At 54.3% G+C, this 26803-nt stretch overlaps 1 protein-coding gene across 2 annotated transcripts; it reads left to right on the top strand.

Annotated features, from left to right (window-relative positions):
* The first annotated feature begins 453 nt into the window (after nt 1-453).
* On the top strand, nt 454-20774 carry LHX3 (LIM homeobox 3). 2 transcript variants are annotated; one of them, XM_080561758.1, is made up of 7 exons: nt 454-606; nt 3206-3377; nt 4099-4301; nt 4496-4647; nt 4748-4919; nt 6465-13090; nt 19204-20774. In XM_080561758.1, the coding sequence occupies exons 1-6, from the start codon at nt 537-539 to the stop codon at nt 6881-6883; spliced, it is 1188 nt and encodes a 395-aa protein (XP_080417884.1). In that variant the 5' UTR covers nt 454-536; the 3' UTR covers nt 6884-13090; nt 19204-20774. The 2 variants fall into 2 exon arrangements, with proteins under 2 accessions (XP_080417884.1, XP_080417885.1); XM_080561759.1 differs by lacking the exon at nt 454-606 and adding an exon at nt 1970-2119.
* The last annotated feature ends 6029 nt before the right edge of the window (nt 20775-26803 follow it).

The following is a 26803-nucleotide window of genomic DNA, read 5'->3' as shown; positions in this document are numbered from 1 at the left end:
AGGGGCCGAGCCCCCCGGCACCCCACGGCTGCCGTCGGGGGATGCCGGCCCCGCGGGGACAAACGAAATCCGGGCTCGGGGGCAGCGGGGGGGGCGGCCGGCCCGGGGGGGGGGGGGGGCTGCACCCGACGGCGGCTCCCTCGGGCCCCGGCCGCAGCGCGGTTCCCCCGCGGGGGCCTGGCGGGGGGCCCGGCGCCTTTTGGCACCCGGGGGCGGCGGCTGCCGGTGCCGACAGCCCCGGACACGCGTGGGACGTGGGGGGACGGCCCCGTTCCTCTACCCCCCCCCCACCCCGGTCCCTCCCTCCCCGAGCTCTTTTGTGATGCTAAAGAGCCCCTCGGTGCACCGCGGCCCAGCTGTGCCCGGCCCGACGGCTCGGTGCCGCCCCCGGCCCGCCTCCCCCCCCCCCCCCACCCCCCCCCCCCGGCTCTCCCCGCTCCGCCCCGGGCGGCGGCCAAGCCCCCGGCGCTCCCCGCTCCGCTCCGCGCGGCTCCGCCACAAGCGCGCAGCCCCCGCGCACCTCGGACGGCGCCGCGATGCTGCTGGAGCGGGTCCGCGCCGGCTCGGAGAAGGCAGCGGAGCTCTGCCCCTTCCCCCGGAGCCCAGGTGAGGTGCGGGGGGGGCGCTCGGAGCCCCGCGGACACACCGGGAGCCCCCCCGGAGCCCCCGGTTCCGCGCATCCCCGGGGAACCCACGGGACGCGGCCGGGGCTGGCTGCGGGGAGCTGGGGACGCCCCGACGGCACCGGGGGGGGGCCCAGCCCCGCCGTCCGCTGCCTCCGTTTCCCCGTGGCATCCCCGGTGGGTCCCAGCCGCCCCCGCCCCAGGATCCCGTTTCGGTCCCTCCGTTGCCGTCGGGTCCGTCCCGGCGGGGCTCAGCGGCTGCTACCGGACAAAATGGGGGGCTCCCGCCCGGCCGCTCCTCCCCGGCGGCCGCCACCCCCCGGGCCACCTCCCCCGGTTCTGTCCCCGTCTGGAAAGGCTCCCGGTAATTCCTCCCGTAATCGCGTTTCCCCCCGCTTTAACAAACGGCGGAGACGTCGGGGCGGGAGGGAACGGGGCCGCGCTCCCTCGGCGCGGGGGCTTCGAACGAAAGCAGGGGGGAGGCGCGGCGGGGACGGGGACGGGGACCGGGACGGGGACGGGGACCGGGACGGGGACGGAGCCGTCGGGGCAGCGGGGCCGCGGTCAGCCCGGCAGCCCCCCGCCGTCGGGCCGCTGCCGCCGCTTAGCGCCCGCTCCGCCGCCCCGCGGCCCCCCCCGGCGGCTCCCCGCGGTCGCTGCGCGTTCGGCCCCGCGGGCAGGAGGCGAAAACCGGCGCGGGGCCAATCCCCGGGGGAAGGAACCGCACCGCACCGCCGGCTCCCCGCGGGACGCGATGCCCGTAAATAGGGCCGGGGGCCGGGGGGGCACCGCGAGGGGCTCGGCGGGGCTCTGGGGGGGCTCGGGGAGCTGGGGGGGGGCTCACCGTGCCGGGGTGCCGGACCCGGGGGGGGTGTCCGTTCAGTGCCCCCGGGGTGCGGAGCCGCGCGGTGCTGTTTTCCCTCTGCAAAGCCCTCGCTCGGCGGCGCACAACGAAATCCGGGCACCGGCCGCCTCTGCCCCCCCCCCCGACACCCCCCCGGCGGTGCCCCCGGACCCGTCTCGGCCCCCTGCCCGTTCCCTGCCCCGTCGGGGGGCGGCCCCGCCCGGCTTTCGTTTCCGGGCACCCCGGAGCCGTCGCCCTCCCGCCGTGCCCAGCCGGGAAGTAAGGGGCGGCGGGGGGGGGGCGGGGGGGCCGTGCCGCCGGCCCGGGGGGGTTAAATACGGCTCGCAGCGATGCCCTGCCCGCCGCTCGGAGCGGCACCGGCGGGCACGGCCGGCGGCTGAAAATACCGCGCTGCGGCCGCCTCGAGCCCCGGAGCCGCGGGGGTGGCAGCGGCCGGGGGGGGCTCCAGCGCCGCCGCGGTCCCGGGGGGCCGGGGAGGGCCTGGGGGGGGGAAGGGGGGGGGCAGCGCCCGGTTCCGAGCCCCGGCCGCGACGGGACGGGCGGCGCCTGCGGAGGCGGCGGGCGCGGAAGATGCGCGGGTGGCTGCGCCCCGCCTGAGTGCGCCGAGCCGCCGGGGGCACCATGCAGCGGCGTAAGGGACCGGGACAGGGACCGGGACAGGGACGGGGACGGGGACGGTGGCGGTGGCCGTGCCGGTGGCATCCCGGTCTCTGCGGGCAGCTCGGAGCCGGCCGCCGCCGCCGCCCGGATCGCAGCCGTTGCGGGAGATTTTTAGCTCGGGCGATTTTTTGCTCGGGAGTTTTTTGCTCGGGCTTTTTTTTTTTTTTTTTTTTTTTTTCGGTTCTCGGGCATTTTTAGCGCGGGCTCTTCTCGCCCGGACGCGGCCGGGTGTTGCGGGGAGGATTCCGCTGTAACGACGCCGCCTGCGCCCCTGCCCGGCCGTGCCGCTCCGTGCGGTTATCTCCGCGTACGGACCCGCCGGGGCCGCCTTTACCTACATCTGCTCGGCTGGCTCCGGGTGTTCGCTCCGGCTGTGCCTACAGCGATGCAGCTGTATTTATGTACCTCCGTACCTACATTTTACCCACCTGTGCCTAAATATCGATATCCGTGTATTTACGGCTATACGTCCGTACATTTTCATTTTCCATCTACGTCTCCGTTCGTTTTTATCTCTCTCTATTTCTATCCGTATCTCTATATCAGATCTTTCTATATCATCTCTGCCGATATCTGTAGGGCGACGAGACAATCCTGCTGCATTTTATTTTCAGTACGATTTCCGTTATTTTTATCAGATTTTTCCCCACCCCGACTACGCTACCCCGCCGTTATTCGCAGGTGAAATTTCGAAGCGTAGGAAAAGCAAAAAAAAAGAGAAAAAAAAAAGAAAAAAAAAAAGCCCGGAATAACTGCGACCAGACTCTCGGGATTTTCGGCTCGGCCCGGGTTTATTCCCCCCCCCCCGTCACCTCCCTTCTTATTTTCCCCGGCGCCCCCGGGCTCTTCGCAGAGGGGGCTCGGCTCGGGGCCGCGGCTGCGGGCAGGGGCTCGCACGGCGCCGCGCCAACGAAATTGACCGAAAAGGACGTTTTTTCGTGCCGGTCCCCGGCCGCCCCCACGGGGGAGGGGGGACCCGGGGAGAACCGGGCCGGGGTCGGGCGGGGGGGCAGCGGGGCCGTGGGGGCGGCGGCTGACGGGGGGCTGCCTCCCGCAGAGATCCCGCTGTGCGCCGGCTGCAACCAGCACATCGTGGACAGGTTCATCCTCAAGGTCCTGGACCGGCACTGGCACAGCAAGTGCCTGAAATGCTCCGACTGCCAGACGCAGCTGGCCGAGAAGTGCTTCAGCCGCGGGGACGGCGTGTACTGCAAGGAGGACTTCTTCAAGTGCGTGGGGCCGGGGGCAGAACCGGGGGGGCAGAACCGAGAGGGAACCCTCGAGGGGGCAGGACCGAGGGGCAGGACCGAAGGGGCCGCACGGCGGGGTAGCCCCGAGGGGGAACCATGGAGGGGCAGCCCCGAGGGGGCGACACGGCGGGGCAACCCGAGGGGTAGGAGCACCGTGGTGTAGTAGCCCCGAGGGGGTAGCCCCGAGGGGGCGGCGGGGTAATCCCAGGGGTAGCCCCGAGGGGTAGGAGCACCGAGGGGTAGTAACCCCGAGGGGTAGCCCCGAGGGGGCGGCACGGCAGGGTAACCCGAGGGGTGGTAGCCCCGAGGTGCGGTAGCCCCGAGGTGCGGTAGCCCCGAGGGGTGGTAGCCCCGAGGTGTAGTAACCCCGAGGGGTGGTAGCCCCGAGGTGCGGTAGCCCCGAGGTGTAGTAGCTCCGAGGGGTGGTAGCCCCGAGGTGTAGTAACCCCGAGGGGTGGTAGCCCCGAGGTGTAGTAGCCCCGAGGGGTGGTAGCCCCGAGGTGCGGTAGCCCCGAGGGGTGGTAGCCCCGAGGTGTAGTAGCCCCGAGGGGTGGTAGCCCCGAGGTGTAGTAGCCCCGAGGGGTGGTAGCCCCGAGGTGTAGTAGCCCCGCGGGGAGCGGCCCAGCCGCCGCCGTTCCCCCCCCCAGCCGCCGCCTCCGCTCTCAGCGGCCGCCGCTTGTCCCCCCCCCCCCCCGCCCAGGCGCTTCGGGACGAAGTGTGCCGCCTGCCAGCAGGGCATCCCCCCGACCCAGGTGGTGCGGCGGGCGCAGGACTTCGTGTACCACCTGCACTGCTTCGCCTGCATCGTCTGCAAGCGGCAGCTGGCCACCGGCGACGAGTTCTACCTGATGGAGGACAGCAGGCTGGTCTGCAAGGCCGACTACGAGACGGCCAAGCAGAGAGGTACCCCCGCCCCGTCCCCTACACCCCCGGGGGCAGGAGAGGCCCGGCCCGGGCCCCCCCTGCCCGTCGGGAGCCGCCCGAGCAACGGGGGGAGCGGGGCCGGCAGCCGCTGCCGTCGGGGGTGGCGCTGGGGGAGGCCGGGGGTCCCGGCTCCCCTCGGGGACCCGGCTGCTGATCCCCCCCCCCGCCGTCAGAGGCTGAGTCGACGGCCAAGCGGCCCCGCACCACCATCACGGCCAAGCAGCTGGAGACCCTGAAAAACGCCTACAACAACTCGCCCAAGCCGGCGCGGCACGTCCGGGAGCAGCTCTCGTCGGAGACCGGGCTGGACATGCGGGTGGTGCAGGTGAGGGCCCGGGGGGGGCACCCTGATGGAGGGGGGGGGGGGGCGGCGGGGCCGCATCCGGCGCGGTGCGGAGCGAGCTGCCGGCCTGCCCCGCTCGCAGGTGTGGTTCCAGAACCGCCGGGCCAAGGAGAAGAGGCTGAAGAAGGACGCGGGGAGGCAGCGGTGGGGGCAGTACTTCAGGAACATGAAGCGCTCCCGGGGCGCCCCCAAGTCCGACAAGGACAGCATCCAGGAGGAGGGCCCCGACAGCGACGCCGAGGTCTCCTTCACAGGTCGGTCCCCGACGGGGCTTTGCTTTTCATTTCACCTTCCTTTTATCGTCCCGACAGCAATTTGCGGCCGGAATGTGCGGGGTGGAAGCGGGTTCCCCGGGAGAGGGGGGCTGGGGGGGAGAGGTGCTGAGCTCGGGGGCTGCCGCGGTGGGGGAGCCGCGGGGTGCAGGACCCGTCCCCCTGGGGGCTGCCTCCGGTGCGGGGGGAGCAGGGAGAGCTCCCGGCTGCGGCCTTTCCGAGGGGCTCTTAGGCATACAAATCCCAGAGCCCAGAAGCACAGAGCTGAAGGATCGGTAAAAGCACGTCGATTTTTTTTAATCCTCCTCAGAGGCAGTTTTATTCGTGTGGTCACAAGTCAGCAGCCCCCACAGAACCGAGAAGCAGCTGCCCCTCTGCTCCGCGCGCAAGGGAGGTGGCTCTGTGCAGGATGTCGGGGTCGCAGGGCCCCGTTTTTGGGGCAGACCACACCTGCGTTTGCTCTCACCTGCACGGCCTTAGCCCGGGCTCTCCAGACCCAGGGCAGCTCGCTGCAGGAGCAGGATGCGGCCCTGCGCTGGGGGCTGCTGCTGCCCAGGGGCCGCATCCTGCACGGCCCCGGCTTGTGCCCAGAGCAGCCCCAGCACCGCGGGGTCTCTGCCGAGGGTTTCTGGGCTGCGTTACTGCAGGGCTCAGCCGTGCGGGTCGGTGTGAGCGTCGCTCCCACGAGCACAGGAGAGCAGCTGAGATGCAAACCTGTGCCCGTCCGTCTGTAGGGCACGTGTGCTCCTGCTCACACGGCTCCCTGCTCCAGCTTCTCTCCTGCGTTCCTAAATACTGTTTGATTTTCAAGCCTGTGTATACACACCGCGCACCAGCGTCATTAAATATGAATATACTATAAATAATAACTAAAAAATGTTGAACAATTATTGATAGCTTGATGCCAGAAACAGGTTTGTATCCTAGGCAACAGAGCGGCTCTCGCTGTCCGTAAAACCCCTGATGAAAGCAAACAATTTTTGCTGGCACCTTAAAAAATATTTTTCAGAAGTATTCTTAAGTCGTACAAATACATTTCATTAGCCTGTTCCTGAGCCAACAAATACTGCTGAGATTTAATAGTTTTTCATTTTATTCTTTTTTTCTGGGCAATGGAAAGTTTTTCTTGAGCTGGCGAGGGCTCAGGTAGCTCCTAAAAAAGACAGCAAAATTCAAGATAAACCTCAAAGCCAGGCAGAAATGCAGAAATGAAAGATCTTGAACTCACATTGCCCTTCAAAGGATTATTTCTAAATCACAGTCTTACATTTTAATATGTGCTTTTCGTGCTCTTTGTGCACATTTTTTAGATCCAGAATGTATTAGACATTTGTACTCAGACAAAATAATCCCGTGGCCTTCTACGGAGACAGCAAGGACAGGAATAATAAGGAATTACAAGTAGCGAGCGCGTGGCTGCTCAGCTCCATCCATCTCATCTGTTTATACCCGGGGCTCGCGGAGCTCCCGCGCTGCTGCCGGCGGTGCCGGCGCTCTCCCAGTAAAACCAGTGCGCTTCCCTTTCAGACGAGCCCTCCATGTCCGAGATGAGCCACTCCAACGGGATTTACAGCAACCTCAGCGAGGCGTCCCCGGCTCTGGGGAGGCAGGCTGGGACCAACGGGAGCTTTGCTCTGGATCACAGCGGCATCCCAGCTCAGGACCAGTACCACGACCTGCGCTCCAACAGCCCCTACGGGATACCCCAGTCACCAGCCTCCTTGCAAGCGCTGCCGGGCCACCAGCCTTTAATCTCCAGCTTGGTTTACCCCGACAGCAGCCTGGGCATCATGGGACAAGGCGGACAGGGGGTGCCCCAGCCCATGAGGGTCCTGGCCGGGAACGGACCCAGCTCCGACCTCTCCACCGGCAGCAGCGGGGGGTACCCGGATTTTCCTGCCAGCCCGGCCTCGTGGCTGGACGAAGTCGACCACGCTCAGTTTTGATACAGGATCCGCCACCGTGCAGTGGGAAGGGGAAGGACCCGTCGCTCTCAAACGCCGTCTGCTCCCGGAGAAAAGGCACGGACAGGCCCTGAGGCCGAGCGGGGCAGGAAGGCGCCGGCACGGCGAGCGCCGACGGGCTTTCGGAGGCGACCCGGCGGTGCGTCAGCAGCGGACGGCGGTCAAAGGGAGACCACAGCATAAGGGACGTCCAAACGAACCGGTCATTGTGTCTTTACTAAACACCGAGACTTGTGCTTTACAGATTTGATAGAAGGTATTTTGCTTTCTGTTGTCGGTGCATTCTCCAAAGCGAGGACTTGCTTCATCACCCATCCACGCCGAAAACCTTTTTAAGAGAAAATAAAGTCCTCATCCACAGTAAAAGGTGTGACAATGTCTATATTTCTATAGGAGAAATGTTGATAGTGAATCACTTCAGAAATCCGTGGTAGAAAACCTCTCTGTTCTTCCAGCAGATTTTTTAAAAGCGCACCGATGGGGTATGTTTGGTTTTATTTCCAATTTACGTTCACTTTTCTAAAATGAAATGCTCTTTAATATGCCAATCACTGATCAGCAACTCTTCTCCTTTGTAAAGTGAAGATCATGTTAACTCTGCTTCTCATCTTTTTAATTTGTAGATTCCTAGTTTTATTCTTCCAGATAAGCATTAAACCGTGAATAGCTGTATTTATTACCAAATGACTACACTTTTTTCCCGAGGGCAAGAGGTGTTTTTTCTTGGCCCGGGAACACCAGTGGCTCTGGGTTGTGAATTTCCTGCTTTTCTTTAAAATCCCTTTGCAAGAGTTTTACTGCAAAGCGTCTCAGACTCGTCCTGATGTCTTGTTGCCAAATTCCTTCCCAGGAGGGCTCTGGGCAGGGGCCGGTGGCTCCGTTTCAGCCGCTCCTTGTCGTGGCGAGTGCTCGCCTCCCTGGTGGCACTTCTCTGTCTGAGGCATTTGTGTCATCCTGCAGATACGGCGCGAGCCGATCGTGAGGAAAGGCAAGGCATTATGTATATTGTTACCTGTAAAAATGGTTGAATTTACTGTAGATTATGTGAACGTCCCGTGTCTTTTATTTATATTCTCGCTTTCTCTCTGATGATCAAATACTTCAAGACTACAAATAAATTTGTCAGCTAAGCTTTAAATAGTCTTTTGCTAAATTCACATCAAAAGCATCAACATAGGTAAACACCACACCTGGAAATAAAAGTAAAAACCTCCAAAACTTGAGGCTGTGATTCACCAAAGCGTCAAAGCGCACTCTTCCCAGCAATACAGCAGCAATCCCACTGATGTAAAAATGCCTTGATAAGCAGAAACAAAAAAATGATGGTTTTAGAGGCTGGCAGCCCTTGGGAGATCCAAACAGCATTGCTCCATGCAGGCACAGCCCCTGATCATTTTTGGTGGGTCCTGGTTATTTTTCAGCATTCATTGCAAAGTTAGAAATATGTAAGGCAGAAAGTTGTGGCGACAAAGCAAGAGCAATTACCGGAGCCTGATGTTGAACAGCTGTGAACTGGCAGTTGTGCACAGGGAACAGTATAACGTAGATTGGAATATTTCAAAGAGAAATCAGGGGGAAAAAAAAGGAATTAAGTTTGGCCAAACACACACATCCCCTGTGTGCGTACACGCGTGTGAGAGGCACGTGCACACGCGTGTCTTCCTATACAAATTCCTGCGGTCAGGCAGCTCGGAGCAGAGGGAAGCGCTCTGCTGAAGTCTGCTTTAAGAAGCAGGTGGGAGATATTTTTTAAAGCACGTGGGCTTCCAGCCTCTCCCTGCCCCGGGAGGCTGGGGCACCTTTGTGAGCAGCTCCGAGCGCCTGCAGCCCAGCGGCTCTGCAGGGGGCAGCCGGGCAGGGAAGCGCTGCGCTGTGCCCAGGCGGGTGCCCAGGTTTTGTGCCCCTTCCCTTCGCCTGCAGGAGCAGGCGCCGTGCCCTTTGTCTCTGATCTCGCCCTACGGCAGCCCTTGCTGCTGTGCAGCCGCGGGCGGACACACGCTGGCTGTAGCACACCGGTGAGGGCGCGACAGCGATGTCTCTGGAAGCCAGCAGGTGCTGGCAGTAGTTGCAGAATTGTTTCTGCTTACAAAACACAGTTAGCCAGCAGTGCTGCGCAAGCGTCTCCCCTTACACACATCACATCTGAGGAGCAGCAGCACGTCCAGCCTGCGCTCGCTGCGCGCTGCCGGCAGCCTGCCGGGGCTGAGCTGTGAGCCCGCGCCATGCCCACGGCTGCTGCCTGCTGCAGGGAGGGCTGCCAGCACCCAGCTCCTGGGTGTTTGCTGCCACCGGGACTGGGGCTAAAGCACCCAAAGCGCAACGGGTGCGGGCGCGGAATTCGCTCTTTTTGCAGGAGACCCAGTCCAAGGGCTATGGCAAGGCAGGGAGAAACCCTGGGGTGCGGCACCGCGTGGCTGTTGGTGCAAAAGCCCTCATGCCCCAGCTCCCAGGGGAGATCTCAGGCGGGTGATGCTGAATTCAGCCTCGGCCAGGCCCGAGGCCGGAGCTGGGCTCGGCAGCAGGGCTCAGGAGCTGCTCTCTGCCTGCACCAGAACCGAGCAGGGACGGGACAACTGTTGCTGCTAGCTCGGGGCCACGTTGCAGGGATGTTTCTTACTGAACCATAAGGGTTAATCAGAAATTTATAGGATTTTAAAAATCAGTTGACAAAACTTCACCCAAGAAGAAAAGAGTTCTTGTTGTCAATAATTCTTTTTTTTTTTTTTTTCTATTTCTCTGGTCTAGAAACACCCCCTCCAAATCAGGCTAATTGTTTTACATTGAGACATTTGGCACTTAAAGTATAAATAATAATTTCATAGAAAAGACTGATTTTAAAGAGAAGAAAACAAGAGCAGAAAGACAAAAATGTAGTTTACTTTAGGCTGATGATGTTATAAAACCACTGTCTAGAGACTGTAATTACCGAACAAGTATGCTGTAGATTTTTTTCCTGGTTTCCCTCACAGCAAACACCCGGCACTGTTCCTCTCACTCGGGGAATTGCCCGGGGATGCCTGGATTTAAGAAAAGAAGAAATGCAAATTCCCCCTGTTCCTTTGTGCATTGCTGAACGGCAGAAGGGGCTGGAAGGTCCCGGTGCTCCCGGTCGCCTGCACACAGAGAGAAGCTCCCCAAAAGCCCTGTCCCGAGAAGCTCCCCAAAAGCCCTGTCCCGAGCAGCTCCCCGACCATCCCGTCCCGTCCCGTCCCATCCCACAGGAGTCGGGGGTTGCTCTCTTTCCAGGGCTGAGGCCCAGGGGTGCCATTAATATAAATGCTTTCCTCCTGTTAAAAAGAAAACCAATTTGGAAGAAGCAAATAAAACTAACAGCATGCAACTGACTGACAGCTTGTAAAGCCCAGACAGAATTAGGAAGAGGGGCTTTGCACTGCTCGGTTTGCAGGGGGGCTTTATAACCTCCGCTGGTTCGTGTGAGTGCATGACGGGAGGTAAGGCTTTTTTCATGCTCTCTGGGAGGAAAATCTAACGTATGAATCTTTTTTCTGAACAGCGATTTCACATTGTATGAGCCCTTGTGCCCTGAACTCGTGTTCCCTACAGACGCAGAAAATGTTTAGGTTTCATGCCAAACAGCAGAAATAACTAATTTGTCCTCATCCTGATTCCCTGTGAGAGGCAGACCCCTCAGGCCAGGCGAGAGCCCCGCCACCCTTTTGTCTGAGTTTTTTCAGTTTCCACGGGCTCTGCAACCTGCTCACGGCGGAGCGGAGCCAACTCCTCGCGGCCGTAACCTGACGCGGCGAAGCCTGCACGGCTCAGGGAAGGCAGGAAAGCAGAGACCTGCACAATTTATGCACCGAAACAACATTTACAGGCAGCAAATGGCTTTGTTAAAACATGACAGGAAAACCAAACGAGCAAAAATATGCTGGGGAAAAAAAAAAAAAAAAGCAAAGGTGTTTAAATTAGTTTTTTTTTTTTTCTTTCTGACATCTTTATCATGTCTCTAAGCGGGATGCATTTTGTGCTGAAGCACACACGCAGGCGTTTGTTGGCACAGATGTAGTGGACAGGGAACAGAGCCCAGCGAAGGCGTTGATTTAGGGCGCACGAAGCAGTCGCTGCTTTTGTGCTCAGCATTTCGCAACGTGGTGATGAAAAATATTTTAATAACCAAGTATGTGAGGCTTCTGGATTTAAATGAAGTTCTCCGTGTTAGAACACAGGTTCTGTACATGATTTCTCTTTCCACTTTAAATGAAGACGCAGGTAATTTCCAATAGTGGATGAAACAGATCCTGGTGCTGCGGATCCGATCGGAGGAGACCTGGCTGCCTCCTCCCTGCACGGCTGATCCCAGTTTGTGAGGCGCTGGGATTCCTGCTCTGAACCCAAGGAAAGCAGGGGGGGGAAGCAGAGGTGGTTTGGGACATGGTGTGTGACCGTCCCCCTCCCCGGGGCGAAGCAGCAATCGCAGGCTTGGGACAGAGGCGGCTCGGTGAGTGTCGCAGGAACGATGCTGCTTTAACCGGGCAGCCTTGGTCCCCAGCCCAAACACAAACAAACTCCACACCTTTTCTATTTTTTTTTTAGCTCCCCGGTTATTTTTCCACTGCGGTCTGAGAAGCGTCTCTGTCTCCTCAGGGACGTCGCAGCCACTTGCTGCCGCTGCCCGGCTGGACACGCGTCCCGCGTCCCCAGGCTCTGCCCTCCCCGGCTCCTCCGCCTGCAGGAGCCTGGAGAAAGTCTTTGAGTCAGCTGGAGGCGAGTAAATCATTCCTGACAGCTACATCTCTACAGGGCAGTTAGAATTAATGTAACAATTTGGCGTTTAATGAAGCAACAACACGCCGGGCCGCGGAGAATAGCCGGGACCTGCTGCAGTCACATCGTAATCCCTCGGGGACCCAAACGGCAGAGCCTCCATCAGACGCCGACCTGTTCGGCTGCGCAAACGGCTGTGGGGGCGGCGAGGCGGCTGCTCCAGCTGGGCTCTATCCAGCAGCCAGACCCCGCGTTGGGCCCAGCAGCAGCAGCAGCAGCAGCCCCGGGGACACGCGTGGGGCACGCGTCACCCGCACCCCTCCGGGGACCCCCCGGGAGCACCAGGGGTGGCGGGGAGCCCTCGTCCCGAGGCAGGTGGCGAGATGCCGGATCGATGCTGGTCATGCAAAACATGTCTGGGGAAGCTTGCGGGAAGAGGAGAGGAAATAAATCAGCCTTGGAGGTGCTGGCAGGGGAGCTGGCAGGACAGCGTGTTTTGCAAATGAACACCTTCTGGATCGGGTGCTGTGCACCCGGAGGTCTCTGATGCCCGCAGAAGTTGCAGGTACTCCCGCTGCCTCCAGGATGAGTCCTTTGCAAAACACCGCGTGAGGGAGGGAGGGGAACGAATGCAAATGGCTTTGGAGACAATCTCCTCTTTCCCATGTATATACATATGCTCTCAAAGCGTTGCAGTTTGCAGCAGCTTGGATGCTTTAAAATAAATCATGCAGTGCATTTTTTTTTTCTTGCTCCTAAATGAAACCGTGGCACAAAACAACGTCCCCAAACTCGCAAAGCCCTCGGTGCTGGTTCTGCTCTCCGGGGCTGGCCAGCGTGTGTGTGGCCACAAACCTCCACGCGTTGTGTGGCGAAGCCTCACGGTCGCCTGCTTTAAGGGCTTGACAGGTTTATAAAGTGCTGAGTGTCCCGGAGGGACGGCGGCACTGTTTGCAGAGAAGATGAAGCGTGCCATATCCAGCTGGTCTAACAAGGCAGCGGGAAATCTAAATTAATTCAGGAATAACTTCTGTTTTGCCGAGGGAGGATGTGGGTCTCGATCTATGGAAAGAGCACGTCGGGGGAATACTCAGTAACGGCAGGCGTGGGGGTGCAGCGCCAGGCTCCCCCCTCTTACACCGGGGTAAATCAGGGGGCATTTAGCTGAGGTACAGAGCAGCAGCGGGGTGAAATGGGCCCCGGGGGCTGTGTCGTGTTTGGGGTGGAAGCCTGGTTCCCACCTGCGAGGGCTGATCCTCCTCAGCCTCCCTAAGGAGGGACCCGCCTCAACCACTGCCACCTGGGCTCTGCAGGTGAGGCCGGGGGCATTTAATGGCTCCTGCTGCCTGCCCCCTTCCTCTGGGCTGTGTCCTTACTGCTCCACCACATCCCTCCCACAGCACGGGCTCAGCCTCGGTGCCTGTGTTGGACTCGGGCCTCAGCCTGTTCTCGGTACCGCAGGTCAGTGGGGGGCTGCGGGGCTTGTCCCAGAGGCATGGGTTGGGGCTGGTTTCACCTCTGGGTCGTGGTGCTTAGGCTTTCCCTGGGGTGCTTGGGCCTTCCCTGGGGTCATCCTGGCCTTCATGAGGTTGGGTCCCAACTTGTGACTTTCTGAACTGTAAATGGAAGAGTAACAACGACAAAAAGCTCAGCTCAGGTGATGATGGCTGGGTGTACGACAGGCCTGCCCTTTAACACAGCCGTGGTTTGAGGGGCTGCAGTTGTTCAATGGCTCCATTTTGTGAGGACACAAATGTGGCTGGTTTTCCTTCTGCATGCCACAGCCTGGGCCAGGATTTACTGGCGTTTGTTTTGTTGTCTCAGAAGCAACCCCTGCGTTGCAAGACAGAGGGACGTGGGCAGCCCCCGGCCATGTGAGGCCTCAGCGTGTGGGGATGGGGCTCCAGTTGTTGAGTTTATCCTTCCGAATTGGCCCCATAGTAAATGGGACTTTTATGAGCGTGATTCAGCTGGGGCAGAGCCAGGCCCTGCTTCTGCTCCTTGCCACTGGCAGCACTTGGCACAGCCTTCTCGTTTTCACTCTCTGATCGTGGCGTCCTCGCTGTGCCCTGTTCCTGACAGGAGGTTGCTGTGAGCTTAAAAATTAATTTTCCTGGAGTATCCTAATCATGCTGGTTGTTGAAACGTTCCCCGTTACGCTCTTACTGGGACTTGGCTCTGGGGGATAAGATTGTTCTGATGAAGCTGCCCGATATGGCAGAATTAAAACTTATTCTGGTTTTAATTTGTACTAATCATACACTCAGAAATAAAGAATTGGTCCCCCAAGTGTTTTTCTGGACTAGAGGACCAGACTCATTTATTTGCACGGATTAATATGCTGCCTGCTAATTGTGGGATGCCGACATTAGCTGTGCTGCAGCAACAGGGCCGTGGGACAGCAGTGGCTGGGTCTGGAGGCACAGCAGTAGCCCAGACCCATCAGAACAGATTTGTGCAGGTTTTGTTATCACTGGATTTGCCAACAGGACAATCATCATTTTCAGGGGGAAAAATAAACAAATAAATAAAAATCCCTTGTGTTAGTTGAAGCATCTCATTAACTCAGGAGCACTAATTGGATATGCTTTGATCAGATGGGGTATTTCTTTCACCCTTCAGTATAAAAGGGAGGGTTATGTCCTCTGTGCGAGCTGCACTGCTCGGACCAAGCAGAGCACCACAGGCTCCTGCATTTCTGCATGACCCGTGGCACTCACAGAAGCTGCCACTGAAATATTAAAGCTTGGAGTTTTGCAGCTGGTGCTTGGTATTGGCGCTGCCTCGGGTTTGCAGCCCAAGAGGTGTCCCTGTGCCCCAAAACCTGCCTGGGACTGGGGGCAGTAGATCCAGGTGCGAGGTGGTTCTGTACCCGTGTGTGTCTGTAGGGCTGGGGCACGCCGCAGTCGAGGCGAGCCCCTGCTTCTCCTGCAGGCGTAGCACAGCTGGAAAGCGATAGCTTCTGTGGCTCCGTGGGCTGGCGTGCTCCTTCCATAAATATTGTATCAGGGCACGCAGGGATCGAGTTGCAGTGCAGGGAGCCCCGGTAGGGCTGTGCGCTCCCTGCTGGGGCTGAGGCAGAGGGCAGGGAGATGTGGCTGGGGCTGATGAAGGCCTGGAGCCAGCGCCTGCCTCCCCAGGGAGATGTTTTCCTTCCCAGTGAAAGGACCTGAGTGATTGTCCTCCATCAGGGCATGGGGAGAGGGAAAACCACCCGGGTCTCAGTGCTTTCTAAGCTGTCCCTGGCCCTGCCCGAGCACGGGAAGGTGCCCTGCACGGGGAGAGGCTTTGTGGAGCTGCGGGTCTCGGTGTGGTACCTCTGTGGGCAGAGCCATGGCTCCAGCCTGCTGCTCCAGGCCACGCGGGTGTGCGGGCATCATTTCTGAAAGGTTTCTCTGCTCCCTGTGTGCATACGAGTTATGTACCCCGTGCGTCTGCTGAACTCTGTGTCCTGTGTGATGTGCCGCCCTCACCGGTGGGCTGGAAAGCGAGGCCAGGCGTTCCTTATCTCGGGTATTCTTCAGCTGTCACAGACAGACCCACAGCCCGAGGGCAGCTACAGGCCCTGAGGTCAAACCCAGCCCTGAAAAGCAGAGCTAAAAACACATGTGCTTGAGGTAGAAAGATGCTGGTGCTAAAGAATAGCTGCGGGTTGCATTCGGTGTGTTTTGGGGAGCTGTGTCACCTCTCACAGATCAGTCGTGCTAATGAGAAGCCTCGCTCTGAAGTCACCTCGCCTCCATTAATTAAAGCTGTTTTGCGTGAAGCAGGGAAGAGGAATTGAGGAAGGGCTCTTGATGCAGTTACACTTTCCATAGATGCTGCGGGTATCCATTATGGCCCGTGAAAGCCTTGTCAACATTTTTCCAAGGAAGAGTGAAAATGTAAATATCTTTTAAAATGATTCAATGTCACTGTGGTATGGAAAAAGGTCATGCTGCTGGAGACCATTTATCTTTTCGCCTATTTAAAGAGCTTTTTTCCTATTACATTTTTTTAAATTAATGTTTTTAAACATTACCCAAAGTAATGTTAACAATAATGGGGTTTATGGGATCGATCATTAGGCAGGCTGGGATTTAAATTGGAAAAGATTTGTTTTAGGTAGTCGCTGGGGTTGTTTAACAGACTCTTCGATTTATTGCTTATAAAAATGTTTGTGTGGTATAATGGAAAGACAAAAACAGAACCTGAGTTCCCAAGCAAATATAAGGGTAGGGTATTCTTCGGGAGGGAGTTTGGAATGACGGAAGCAGAGCTCACGTGCATGTCAATGTTACAGTATGCACATCTGAGGGAAGCCCACAGGGACAGAGTTTATTCACAAATTAAGGGCTGCAGGGAAGATGGGGTGGAAATGTTTCCCGTTTGCCCTGTCTAGTGCTGTTCCTCGCTGCAATATTGGACCACTGTGCTCTGCAGACCTGGCAGTGCAGTGCTCTGGTGTCCCGGCCAGCCAGGGCATGAACAAGTGTTTGGGGGATGCATTTACCTGTGCAAAGAGTTTAGGAGTGCAAAGCACTGCACGGACACAGAAGATGAGGTCCCTGCAGGACTCCTGAGTCACTTCTGACTGCAAATCCAGGCAATGCTGGTAAAAGGCAGCTCTCCTGAAAAGGCAGCAGCTCTCCTGCACGGGAGGAATTTCAGCGGGACCAAACCTTGGTCTGGGGAAGGGAGAAAATAGCTGCGCTCTTAACAGAAACGCTCGGCCTGCTGAGATGTACTTGCATTTTTCACCTCTGCTGCCCCTGCTACATCAAGTGTGAGGGAGCAGGGGATGCCACAGCTGGTGCTTTGCATGTAATTTTCACCCTCTTGTTAATGACCTTGCAGGGATTAGCATGGCCTTCTCCATATGCCAGTAGATTATGTCTGTTGGCAGCTGCTACTACTGGAGCAAAATGGGATAGTTTTCATTAGGAGTGCTTGACACGAGGTTGCCCTGGGTGTCGTCAATCCTAAACTGTCAGTGCCTCTGAATAAAGCCGTGTGCAGATGTGATTTATTGGATGTGCTGCTGCTTTGCTGAAAATGTGGCATTTCCAAGTCAGCAAGGTCTTGCAGGAGAAGTGTGAAAGGGACCTTCTTGCTCGTGCTCACCCACCCCTCCACCCTGCCCAGAGTCTCTCTGGGGCTCTCCACTGGTGCTGGGTGGAAAATCTGCCCTGAAATGAGTGAGCGATGCAGGCACTTGCATGAAATAACCCCTTATGCTGTGCAGTTGCTCACTAGCAAGTACTTGTTTGTGTTTAGTGGGTGAGATGGTGCATTTAGCGACAGCTTTAACTTGCAAATGTGTTCTGAACCTGCATTGCTACCCAACTTGGGCGGGGGGAGGAAAGGAGGGGAAGCAAAGTCTCGATCCCTCTGGAAAATGACTTGACCTTGAAATGATTTTATTTTGAAGATTCATAAAATATTCAGATTGATTCCCATAAATCTCACCCACCTAATCCGAGCGGTGCAGGGGAAAGCTGGCTGTCAGCACGGCTTCATTCCTACAGCTGAATCGGGGCATGCCCTGTGCCCGCAGGACACCCTTCTGGGGGCTGGGGTGGACATGGCTCACCTTTGGGGCATGTTTTTTGGGGCCAGGTCTTCCTTTGGGAGTAGAGCTTTCCTTGGACACTTGCAGGTGCCCTGGGATTGCACTGTTCCTCCAGACCTTATGTGGGAAGCATCAGTGGGCACAGGGGTGATGGGGGGAAGCTGTGCCTCCCTGGGAGCAGGGCTGTGCCCCCAGCTGTGCCAGGCCTGCTGCTGGGGAGGGGGCAGGAGCAGGGGGGAGGCAGGCAGGGTGCTGGAACTGGGGGCAAAGCTGTCACCCAGCTGCTGGGGATGAGGGGGGGAGGATGCTGCGGAGGCTTCCCTGCTCCCTTTGACCTGGGAGGAACCGGGCTGTCTGTGCTCGGCAAGGTTATTAATCCTCTGTTTATCCTGTTTTAAAATAAGCAGTTTAAAGGAGGCTGCCAAAGATGATAGGCCACAAATCCGTGTCATTCTTCTGATTTGCGGCAGCAAAGCCAACCCCTGCCTCTATCAGAGCGAGTGCCTGTGCTCCCCGGCCCCGGGCAGCTCCCACCCAGCTCCCCAGCAGCAGACCCGCGTTGGGCAGCACTCAGAAGGGCCTGAGACCATCACAGGGAGTCTCTGGGCAGCGAGTCCGGTTATCAGTGCTGTATTGAGGGCCCCTGTCTGCTGCCGGTGTGGCTTTATTGAATATCAGACTCGGTGAGGGACCGGCTGCTCAGAGTCCTGAAGCTCTTTGCCCTGCTTGGCTTCACGTGTCCGCTCTCAAAAGCAAGAGCAATACCACGCAGAACAACTTCTCTGCAGTCTAACTACTCAATGACTCTTTTTGCGAGTTCAATAACCACCAATTAATTATTTAAAGCATGCCAGAGGAGGATTAACAGCCACGTAATATACTAGGTATGATTTATCTCCAATAAATATGTCCCTTGTAATCAATGGGTAATTATTCCATGTGCAGTAGTTCTGATTAGATCTAAATTAATAGTGCATGTGGGAGATTTGATTTAAAAGTGGTAAAGTAGTGTTAAGTGAATTTTGCTTATCACTTGCAATACAAAAGCTGGTGTTTGTAACAGCAGCAGAGCTGGACAGCCCAAATGCCCAACAGACACTGGGGGGGGGGGGGGGGGGGGGGGAATACAACCTGATAAAAACATCAAGTTTGAATCAAACTGATTTATTGTCCCATAGCGGTGTGAAAACATTCACAAATGCTGTCTGTGGGCAAAGCTCCCACTTCCTGGGGGCTGAGGGATGCCCCTGTGCCAGCTGCAGGAGCTGGGCACCGGGGGCTGGTGCCCAGGGGACTTCTGGTCAGAGGAAGACCCTAAGAAGTGGTGAAAGGGTGTGGGCAGGGGATGATAAATGAGGAGGAGGGGGGAAAAAGGAAGGAAGAATGGAGAATGTGAAAAGGAGAGCGTGAACTCTGGCTGCAGTAGCGTTACCCCCCAGATGGGGCTGACTCCTGCTTTCAGCAGGAGGAGTAAAGCAGCACCAGCAGTTAGCGGCAGGGCTCACAAAGCTAGTTCTTGGGAGAGAAACGTAAAATGAGTTAATGATGGTTCTAGAAAGCCCGGGAGGTAATTAGAACAGCATCTTTGTCATATGTAAAAGCTAAACTGTGGTGTAAGTGGGCGGAGTAAAATCAATAATCACAGCTATTTCCTTGTTGTGCCCTACAGCACCGTGTGTAGGAACCCTAGGGTCCAGGTGACACAACCCGCTGTCCTCACTTCTGGAAACGGCCCTGTGCAGCCAGGCTGGAGGAGCTGTGGAAGCATCCTGTGAGAGGAGTGTGTTTTACTGCCTGTGCTCGTGGTTTGGGGGGCTCCCTCCTGCCCAGCGCCCTGCCAACCTGCAGCTGCACCCAAAGCTCCCTGAGCAGTGCTGCGGGCGCTTTATTTACCCAGTTGCAAATTCCCTGATCGAGGAGGGCATGCCTGAATTAGAAAGGATTGATATGAAAACAGCTTTAACGCATTGGTTGTCAACTCCTATTAAATACATGATGTGATTTTTGGCTTTCTTGACACCAGGATTGTGGTTTTGTGCAGGATAACGTCAGTCCAGGCCACAGCCACCTCCCTGCCATGGCACTTGGGGATGATGCTCCAAAGTCAGCCCATGACGTCCACCTATTGAAACCTCCAAGGCACGCAGTTTCTGCAGCTAAGTCGTATCAGGAGTGAAAAGTTTTTGGTAGAGCATTAGGGTGCGGAAAAAATCAGAGCTCCCAAATAGTGGTGATCTAGCCTGGGACGCTGCCTAGCCCAAGGGCTCCTGGCAATGCCAGGACCTACCTCGTGTGGGCCAGCTCTGAGGGCCTGCAGAGAGCCACACCCTGCTTAGCAGCTGCAGTGGAGCTTCCTAAAACACCCAGGGACCCTCAAGTTTGCCAGGATGCTCTTGATTCCCGACTGTTTTTTTTTTTAATGAGGTGCAAGTCTGTAACCAGAAGACACTAAAAAGCAATTGCATTAAATCAAGAACTACATTTGACTTTATGGATTGTTTATGGGATCTTTCTTTTATTAATTCTTTATCCTTTAATATTATAAAGGATTTGTGTCCACAATAAATAATGTAAAGTTAAATTACATCCTCTTTGGCTTAAAATTTTAATATTCCTATTGCCCATCTCCATAAAGAAATTGTATTTGAGGTCATTGCATATGTACAGCTGCAGCCATAACCCTAATGGAATTACTATTCAAGCACAGGCGAGATTAGTATGAACGCCAAGAAACTACCCGTCTGTCAGGGGAAAAGGTAAAAGTTCAGAGTTCAGCTTGCATCCAAATTATTTATCTCCTAATAACTTAATAGATTGAATATATTACTTGTCAGTGACCTTGATGTACAACAATAAAGACCCCTTGGTTGTGTCAGAAAATATATGAGACTATAATAAGTAGTACTTATGTAGTGGAATAAAAACATATTCTTTATGATAATGAAGTCTCTTCCCACAAGGACACCACAAGGACATGGAGCCACGTAAACATAAACACCAGGCTGCATTTGTGTGTGACCGGGCGGTGCTGCTCCCCGACATCAGCTGAGGAGGTGCTGGTTTAGGATGCTGTGCCCTGCACATGACTGCCGTGGTTCCTTCCCCACACGTGGCAAGCAGTGGCTTCTGCCCTTTGCCCCATCCAGACACAGATCACATCCTACGGCCCCTCTTGCAACCGCTTTATACAGAGTGAGTCCCTTGCTTTCTCCAAAGAGTCCCATTGACTTCATGTCATGCCTCTAATTACTTCCATTCTGGGTCTCCCAGGCTTATAAAAAGAATCCTTTAAATTAGAGTTTAGGATCAAAGGTAATACTGCAAATAGGCGTGTTGTAAACATGCCTAAAAATGGGAAGGCAATTTCCCTGAGTGCCATCGTCTCTGTAGCAGTGCCACACTATGTCTCTATTTCTTTCTATGTCTATTTTTCAAGGCTTCGCATTATCTAAAGGGGAAAACAAAAAGCTCTTGAAGGATATTGTTCTTTAATAAGGCTTATGATTATGGATTTTTTTCTACCTCAGCCAGTACAGAATCACCATTAATACACTCAAATGGAACAAGTCTCTCCTCTTTAATAGGTCATTTTAATCACATATTTAAAGTTTCTCTTGGTCAGATGGCGGAGGAGGGTGAGAGGAAAGAGGCAGAAAAAAGTGAAATTATTCAATCCATCCGATGTTTCCTGGTCAGCCTTCCTGGTGTGCCCGCACCGGGCGCAGCGGTGGCTGTGGCTGGCTCTGGCACCCTCTGTCTGTGGTCCTCCTCGCCTCCAGGCTCCTGCCTGCTCTGTGCCCAGAAGGGCTGCTATGCCCAAGCCTGGACACTGATCCTAGAAAGCAGTGAGGCACCCCATGGTGTTTGTAAGGTCCCTGAAGCGCCAAATCCTCCTTCCCTCCTCCGTCAGCAGGGCTGGGTGCCAGGCTGAGCCTCCAGCCCGCTCCCTGCAAGCGCAGCCCCCAGGGAAGCCCCCCAGAGCTGGCATTGGCGCTGCCGTGCTCCCACTCCCCCGGCGCTTATCCCAGCAGCCTCATGTTTTTGATTGTATTTATGGCCACTTAATCTGTGCTAGCAGCCAGGATCAAATATATCTCCAGGTATTGATCAGCTTTAGGCTGATAGAAGTTCAAGCTCATGAGGTCTCGGTCTTTGACCCTCAAATAGGATATGAATCTCAATCCAATAGACTGATATTCACACACAGTCGCTGCCCAGGGTTGCAGGCTGCAAGGGAAAAATCAATGAAGAGTGCTAATGATTCACAATTTATAGAGCAGCTGCCATTTTAATATTAGAATAAATGTTATATTGCAAAGGGATGGGAACATAGGTGGTGGCATAGAAAATATTTCTTTGGAGCCTTTTCTGCCAGAAAATGATGTGCACAGAATTTTATGAAGTATAATTTATTGGCCTCATTTAGACTTATAATTTAAAACTCCTTATGAAAAAGGTATTAACTAGAGTGGATTGGTAAGGAAACGGCAAGGACAGAGCAGGCTTCAAGTGCGTGCTGGTGGGGAGAAGGAAGCAATATCCTAATGTGAGATCGGACGTGAGAACTCCCCTCCTGTCCCTGCAGCATCTGGCAACAAGGAGGCCCCGTTCTCTGACCTGGCTCTTCTGAGCACACTTGTGAATGAAAATATATATATATATCGAACGTGCTGATGAGGTATACAGAGCACATTAAGGCTAAATAATGGATCATGTCAGAGTGGAGTGCTAGGGCAGAGAGCTCTGCTGAACTGGTGAGCGAGGGCTGGAGAGAATTACTGGAGCCGAAGAGAAGGGGCAGACCACAAGACAGATTTCAAACCAGGGCAACATAAGAGCTCCCTGTCCATATTACACGGGTTTTATTGTAGCATTGAATAACTCATTTCTATTTGCAATGAATTGCGGTTTCCTTTGCTGGGGTTTCCTTACAATAGCTCATGGGGACAGGTAATCTCCAGACTGTGGCAAAGCCACAGGAATGACAGGGGGAGCTGTCAAGGAAAAATGGCAGGTAAATTCTGCCCTTTTGCCTTTTTCCTGCCCTAGATACGCTGGGAGTGTGGCTGTGAGCCTTCCTGGAAGGAACAAGGGGGAGGGAATCAATGTCCTCAGTTGCTGCAGCTCCCCAGCCGATGCAGCTTGGGCCAGGCTGGCGGCAGCGAGCTTCATCCCCTCCTCGTACTCCAAGGCTGGGTGCACGAGTGCCCGGGGATGCAACAGGACCCCCAGCACCCAGCGTGGTGTCCGGCGGGAAGGCTGCCAGAGCTCTTCGTTAGGAGGCAGTGCATCTTACCTGTAGAGAGCAGCACCCCCGTATTGGTTTGGAAGCCAACCTTACTGGAGGAGAAAAGGCTTTTCAGCTTAGGCAGCCTGCACTGTTCCTTCCAGCCAGAACTGCACTCTTCTTTTGCCTCTCAGTTCTCATATGTAGTAAGTCTTCACCTGTAAGTCCAGTTCGAGGGAGGCTATTTCAGTATATAATAACATCCTTCCCTGCATGGATGCAAATGGCAAAAGGGTTTTTAGTACAAAGAGCCCAGGCTTTTTAGAACAGACAAGAAAAGATGGAAATCCTACATCAAAAGCACAATTTATGGCATCCGTTTTGACCATCCCTGTATTTATTTTTTATAGAAGTGAAAAGAACTTAAATAATTCATCCACCTGAGAGCTCATAACTCTCTGGCCTGCGTAGAATATCTTTCATATATCTCATAACCTAGAGCTTATTGACAAACTGTATGAAAAATAACAGCCCTTTCACTTGCAAAAGCAAAATCCAATTTATTGATTGTGATAGTCTAAATAATGGCATTTCTATTGACCGAAAAGTATTGCCCAAGCAGGTTAGAGTTTACTTAACTCAGGGTATGAAATGTCCCGTGCATACCATCATAACACCAAAATGTACTCAATCGTTTTCCTTCCTTGGTTATACTGCCACTGTGATCAAACTATTTTACAAAGGCACTTGAGATAGGTGCTTAATGGAATTAAACGCACGAATTTTTTGTCAGGGCAGGGGGTAAGACCAGGGAGGCGGGGGCAAGAATATTTATTTTTCTCTGACAACATTGTAAAAGCTTGTACATAGTGTATGCGTGCAGCTGAGGTAGTAACCATTAGATGCTCTGAAGTGACAGATTGGAGCTGTGGGGGTCCCTCTGTGGCTGTTGGGTGCTGCCATCAGTCCCACGAGGTCCCAAGAGCAGGGTGCGGGTTGAGTGGAGCTAGCTGGATGTGCCTGGTAGTGTCCTTAAATTTCCTCTGGGAAGGGCCATGGAGAAGCTCACGCGTCAGTGTCACAAGGTGATGAATTTGTGTCATCTGCTCCTGTGGGGATTCAGGGAGAGATCTGGAATGGAGAGCCAAGGGATGGGGAGCTCAGTGAGGATGGATTTGCGCTGCAAACAGCACTGCAGGGTTCCCTGCTCTGCTCCGTGGTACGTGTCCCGTGTTCGCTGCTGCGTGGTGTCCGAGCGTGGCACGCCAACTAAGTCTTTGCACCTCGTCAGCGGCCTCTTGGTTGGTTTTCAGCTCTCTGGTGCCTTCCTTTTTGAGTTGTCAGTTTGACAGGGATCTTCTGCCTGCTGTGCGACTTTGATGCTGTGCTAGTAACAGACCGAGGAAAGCAAGAGCCTGCCCTCATGCATCCATTAGGGTGACAGATGCAAGTGTTAACGTTTGCACCCGGGTTTGACTCTAGAACTACCGAAGCTCAGGGTGGGACTGTTCAAGGGTCCTAAATTTGCATTAAATTTTTCTTTCTCCCTATCTCGTCAGGTTTCTGCTCTTGTTTGTTTGTTTCCCTGTCAGATTCTCTCTCCTAACTGGGTGACAAAGAGACTCTTACAGCCTCAAACCACTGAGACCCTTCCCCATCATTTCTGCCTGTTGGAAAACGATGTTCTCCAATCCTGGTCTTGCACGCGTTCTGTTATTTAATTCATAAATGTTTAAATAGGGGCCTAAGAGATCCCAACTGTGTCTTTTTACATAATGAAATTACAAGGAGTCATATGTTGCTACCATCCATAAACTTATTGTGCACTTTACATAAAATTCAGATCGGGTGGCTCTGCATGCATGCATATTTTACATTTTCAACTTTATTAAAGAAATGAATAGAGTGCTGGAAAGGCTGCTTTGCTGTACGGTCAATTCAGATCCTGGGGGCCATAAATCTGAAAGTCCATGATTTGTTGTTCTTTGCTCACAATAAATTAAGCCTTTCTTGATGGAAGGGTTGGCTGCATTTGTTGCAGTTTAGGTCACAGTATTTGGATAAAGATGCTGCTGGACTTGCTGGGAAGGGAGTTTGTGCTGGGTCCAAAGAGGCAGGAAAATATCTTTGTTTTTTCAAGCTGCTGGAGCTGGAAGTGCCCCTTCTGTGACACAGGTGTTCAGCTCAGGAGGCCTGAGCAGGGATGATGATTTTCAACTGTGGGCTGATTGCACTTTAAAGGGTTTTGACGTGTTTCTTGAAGTGTGTTTGCACGAACAAAGCAAAAAGCTTAACTAACAGGGAGAAAACCTGGAGGCAGGTGTGATGTGGCTGGGACAGCCAGCAGCTGTGCGCCCGTGGCCTGGCCAGGAAGATGCCACCAGGGCAGCTCTGTCCCCTGGGTAAAGCCAGCCCCACGCAGTGTGTGTCAGCTGGCACTGCAGTGGGCATTATTCAAACAAAAACGTGTAATTTTGTCTCCACGGCTAGTAACGTGTCCACAATCGCTACTTGATGGCGTCTCTGCTGGGTGAGGAAGGGGGCTGATGTGCAGGGCCTGGTGATGCACCAAGTATTACGGTTCCAACCACGAAATCATAATATCATTTAAAAACAAATCATTTCAAACTGCTTAAGCCTGTCATGTCTAGCATGAGGGATGATTTAGTTGATAGTTACTTATATTTTTCCATTAGGACTAGTGATTATTTTTTCTTAGATTTTTCTCCCTCGTCTAGATTTAAACCTTCTTTTAGCCAGACAGGGAAAACATTCTTGCCATTGCACAAGACAAAGGGATGTTCTGTTGAAAGAGTAGCTCATTTAGGTATAATCTCAAAGCAATGCTGAAATAAGCAGCTACCCAGTAAGGACTAACCCCAGAACAACCAGCCTCCCCTGCCACACGTGCAGGTTAGCTCACAGCATGACGTTTCTTTCCTCTCCAGGCACCAAATTTTAAATCAATAAAGTGAGATGAACTGGAGAGGTGAAAAAAAAAAGAAATCAAAACAAAACAAATAAACAACCACCAAAGGAACAAATCCAAGCAGTGTTCTTTTGTTCCAAGTGGGATATGATCAGCGCTGGGAGGCGTTGTGACAAATTCATTCCCAGCTTATTTGCTGGGAACCAACCAAACATAAGAAAATCAGATGTAACAGCTGATAAAGTGGCACTCTACCCTTTTTCCTAGAGATGCTTCTGTGGGAAACAGAATTATGCCAATAAGCGTTTACTAGGTGCAGATGTAGGTATGAGAACTCACTGCTATTTAAGAATTCACTAAACAGCTCAGGAATATCGGTATTAATTTTTACCACATGAAAATATAAAAGAGTTTAATCATTTCAGTCACATCACTATATGACAGGTGTGGGCAGCACATTCCAAATCTGCTCTGAATAAATATCGGGCAAAGACAATAAATTTTCTTCAAGAGAAGAATATATTTCAAGTTTAATATTGAAGTGGCCAGGCCCTGTCTATGGCTTGCAGGGTGCTCCTGGCAGCACTTCCCTACCTAAAGTGCCCCGACTGACGTCTTGTGTAATAAAAGGCCTCACTACGTGGTGCCCAGCGGTGGCTGCGAGGTGCTGACATGGCAAACTGGCTCTGCGTTTCAGTTCTGGAGAGAGACTTTACACATTAATTGTCCGGCAGTAATTGCCTGGCAGGTGCTGTCTGAGGGAGCTGATGTTACTGTTAGCACCACCAAAATAAAAAAGAGGGGGAAAAAAAGGGGAAACCTGAGCTGGTACCTGTGAAATGCTTGGGAACTTCTCTTATCCCCAGCACCAGGGGGAAGCTCGGCAATCAGCATACCTCCAGCGCTAACATAAAGCACCTGACAAACTCTTCCAAACACCAGCCTGAACTTGAGGCGAATTGCTTTTGCTGAACAGCGATTATAATTCCTGCTGTATATCCAGATTTTGACAAGTAAATCTCATATTTTAAACACAGGATTAAAAAATTTTTATTACTACAGTGGGGATTAAGTAGTAAAGCCACAGAATGTAAGTCTGCAAAGTAGGAAACACAGGAAAATAAAGTAAAATCTATTGCTCAAAATAACTCAGGCTTAACCCCTTGTCACCTGGTGCAGACGCAGATTGCAATCGGTACAGTCCTGTATTAATTATCCCCAGGTCTCTCGTAACATTTCACAAGGGCAGGTAGGGGATATGGAATTTCTCCCTGTTGTTTTTCAAATCCCTCCATTTCCAGACTTGGCTGCACCATCGTGCTCAGAAATAACAGTGGCATTGAAAAGCATCCGAATGAGAAATTCAAGCCAGCCAGTCTTGTTTGCCACACAAACTCATCTGATTACTATGTGGCTCATTTCCGTTCTTTCTCCTTTGCTTTTAAAGGAAAGTCTCTTTGTTAAGAG

This window comes from Anser brachyrhynchus (genome assembly GCF_964034855.1).
Source record: "Anser brachyrhynchus genome assembly, chromosome: 19".
NCBI lineage: Eukaryota > Metazoa > Chordata > Aves > Anseriformes > Anatidae > Anser > Anser brachyrhynchus.
This window is presented reverse-complemented; position numbering and strand designations above follow the sequence as displayed.

Bases quoted from the DNA above. Each gene is read 5' to 3' on its own strand.
- LHX3 (XM_080561758.1), top strand. From the start codon at position 537: ATGCTGCTGGAGCGGGTCCGCGCCGGCTCGGAGAAGGCAGCGGAGCTC. The intron at 607-3,205 runs GTGAGGTGCGGG...TGCCTCCCGCAG, and splicing joins CCCCTTCCCCCGGAGCCCAG to AGATCCCGCTGTGCGCCGGC. The intron at 4,920-6,464 runs GTCGGTCCCCGA...CTTCCCTTTCAG, and splicing joins CGCCGAGGTCTCCTTCACAG to ACGAGCCCTCCATGTCCGAG.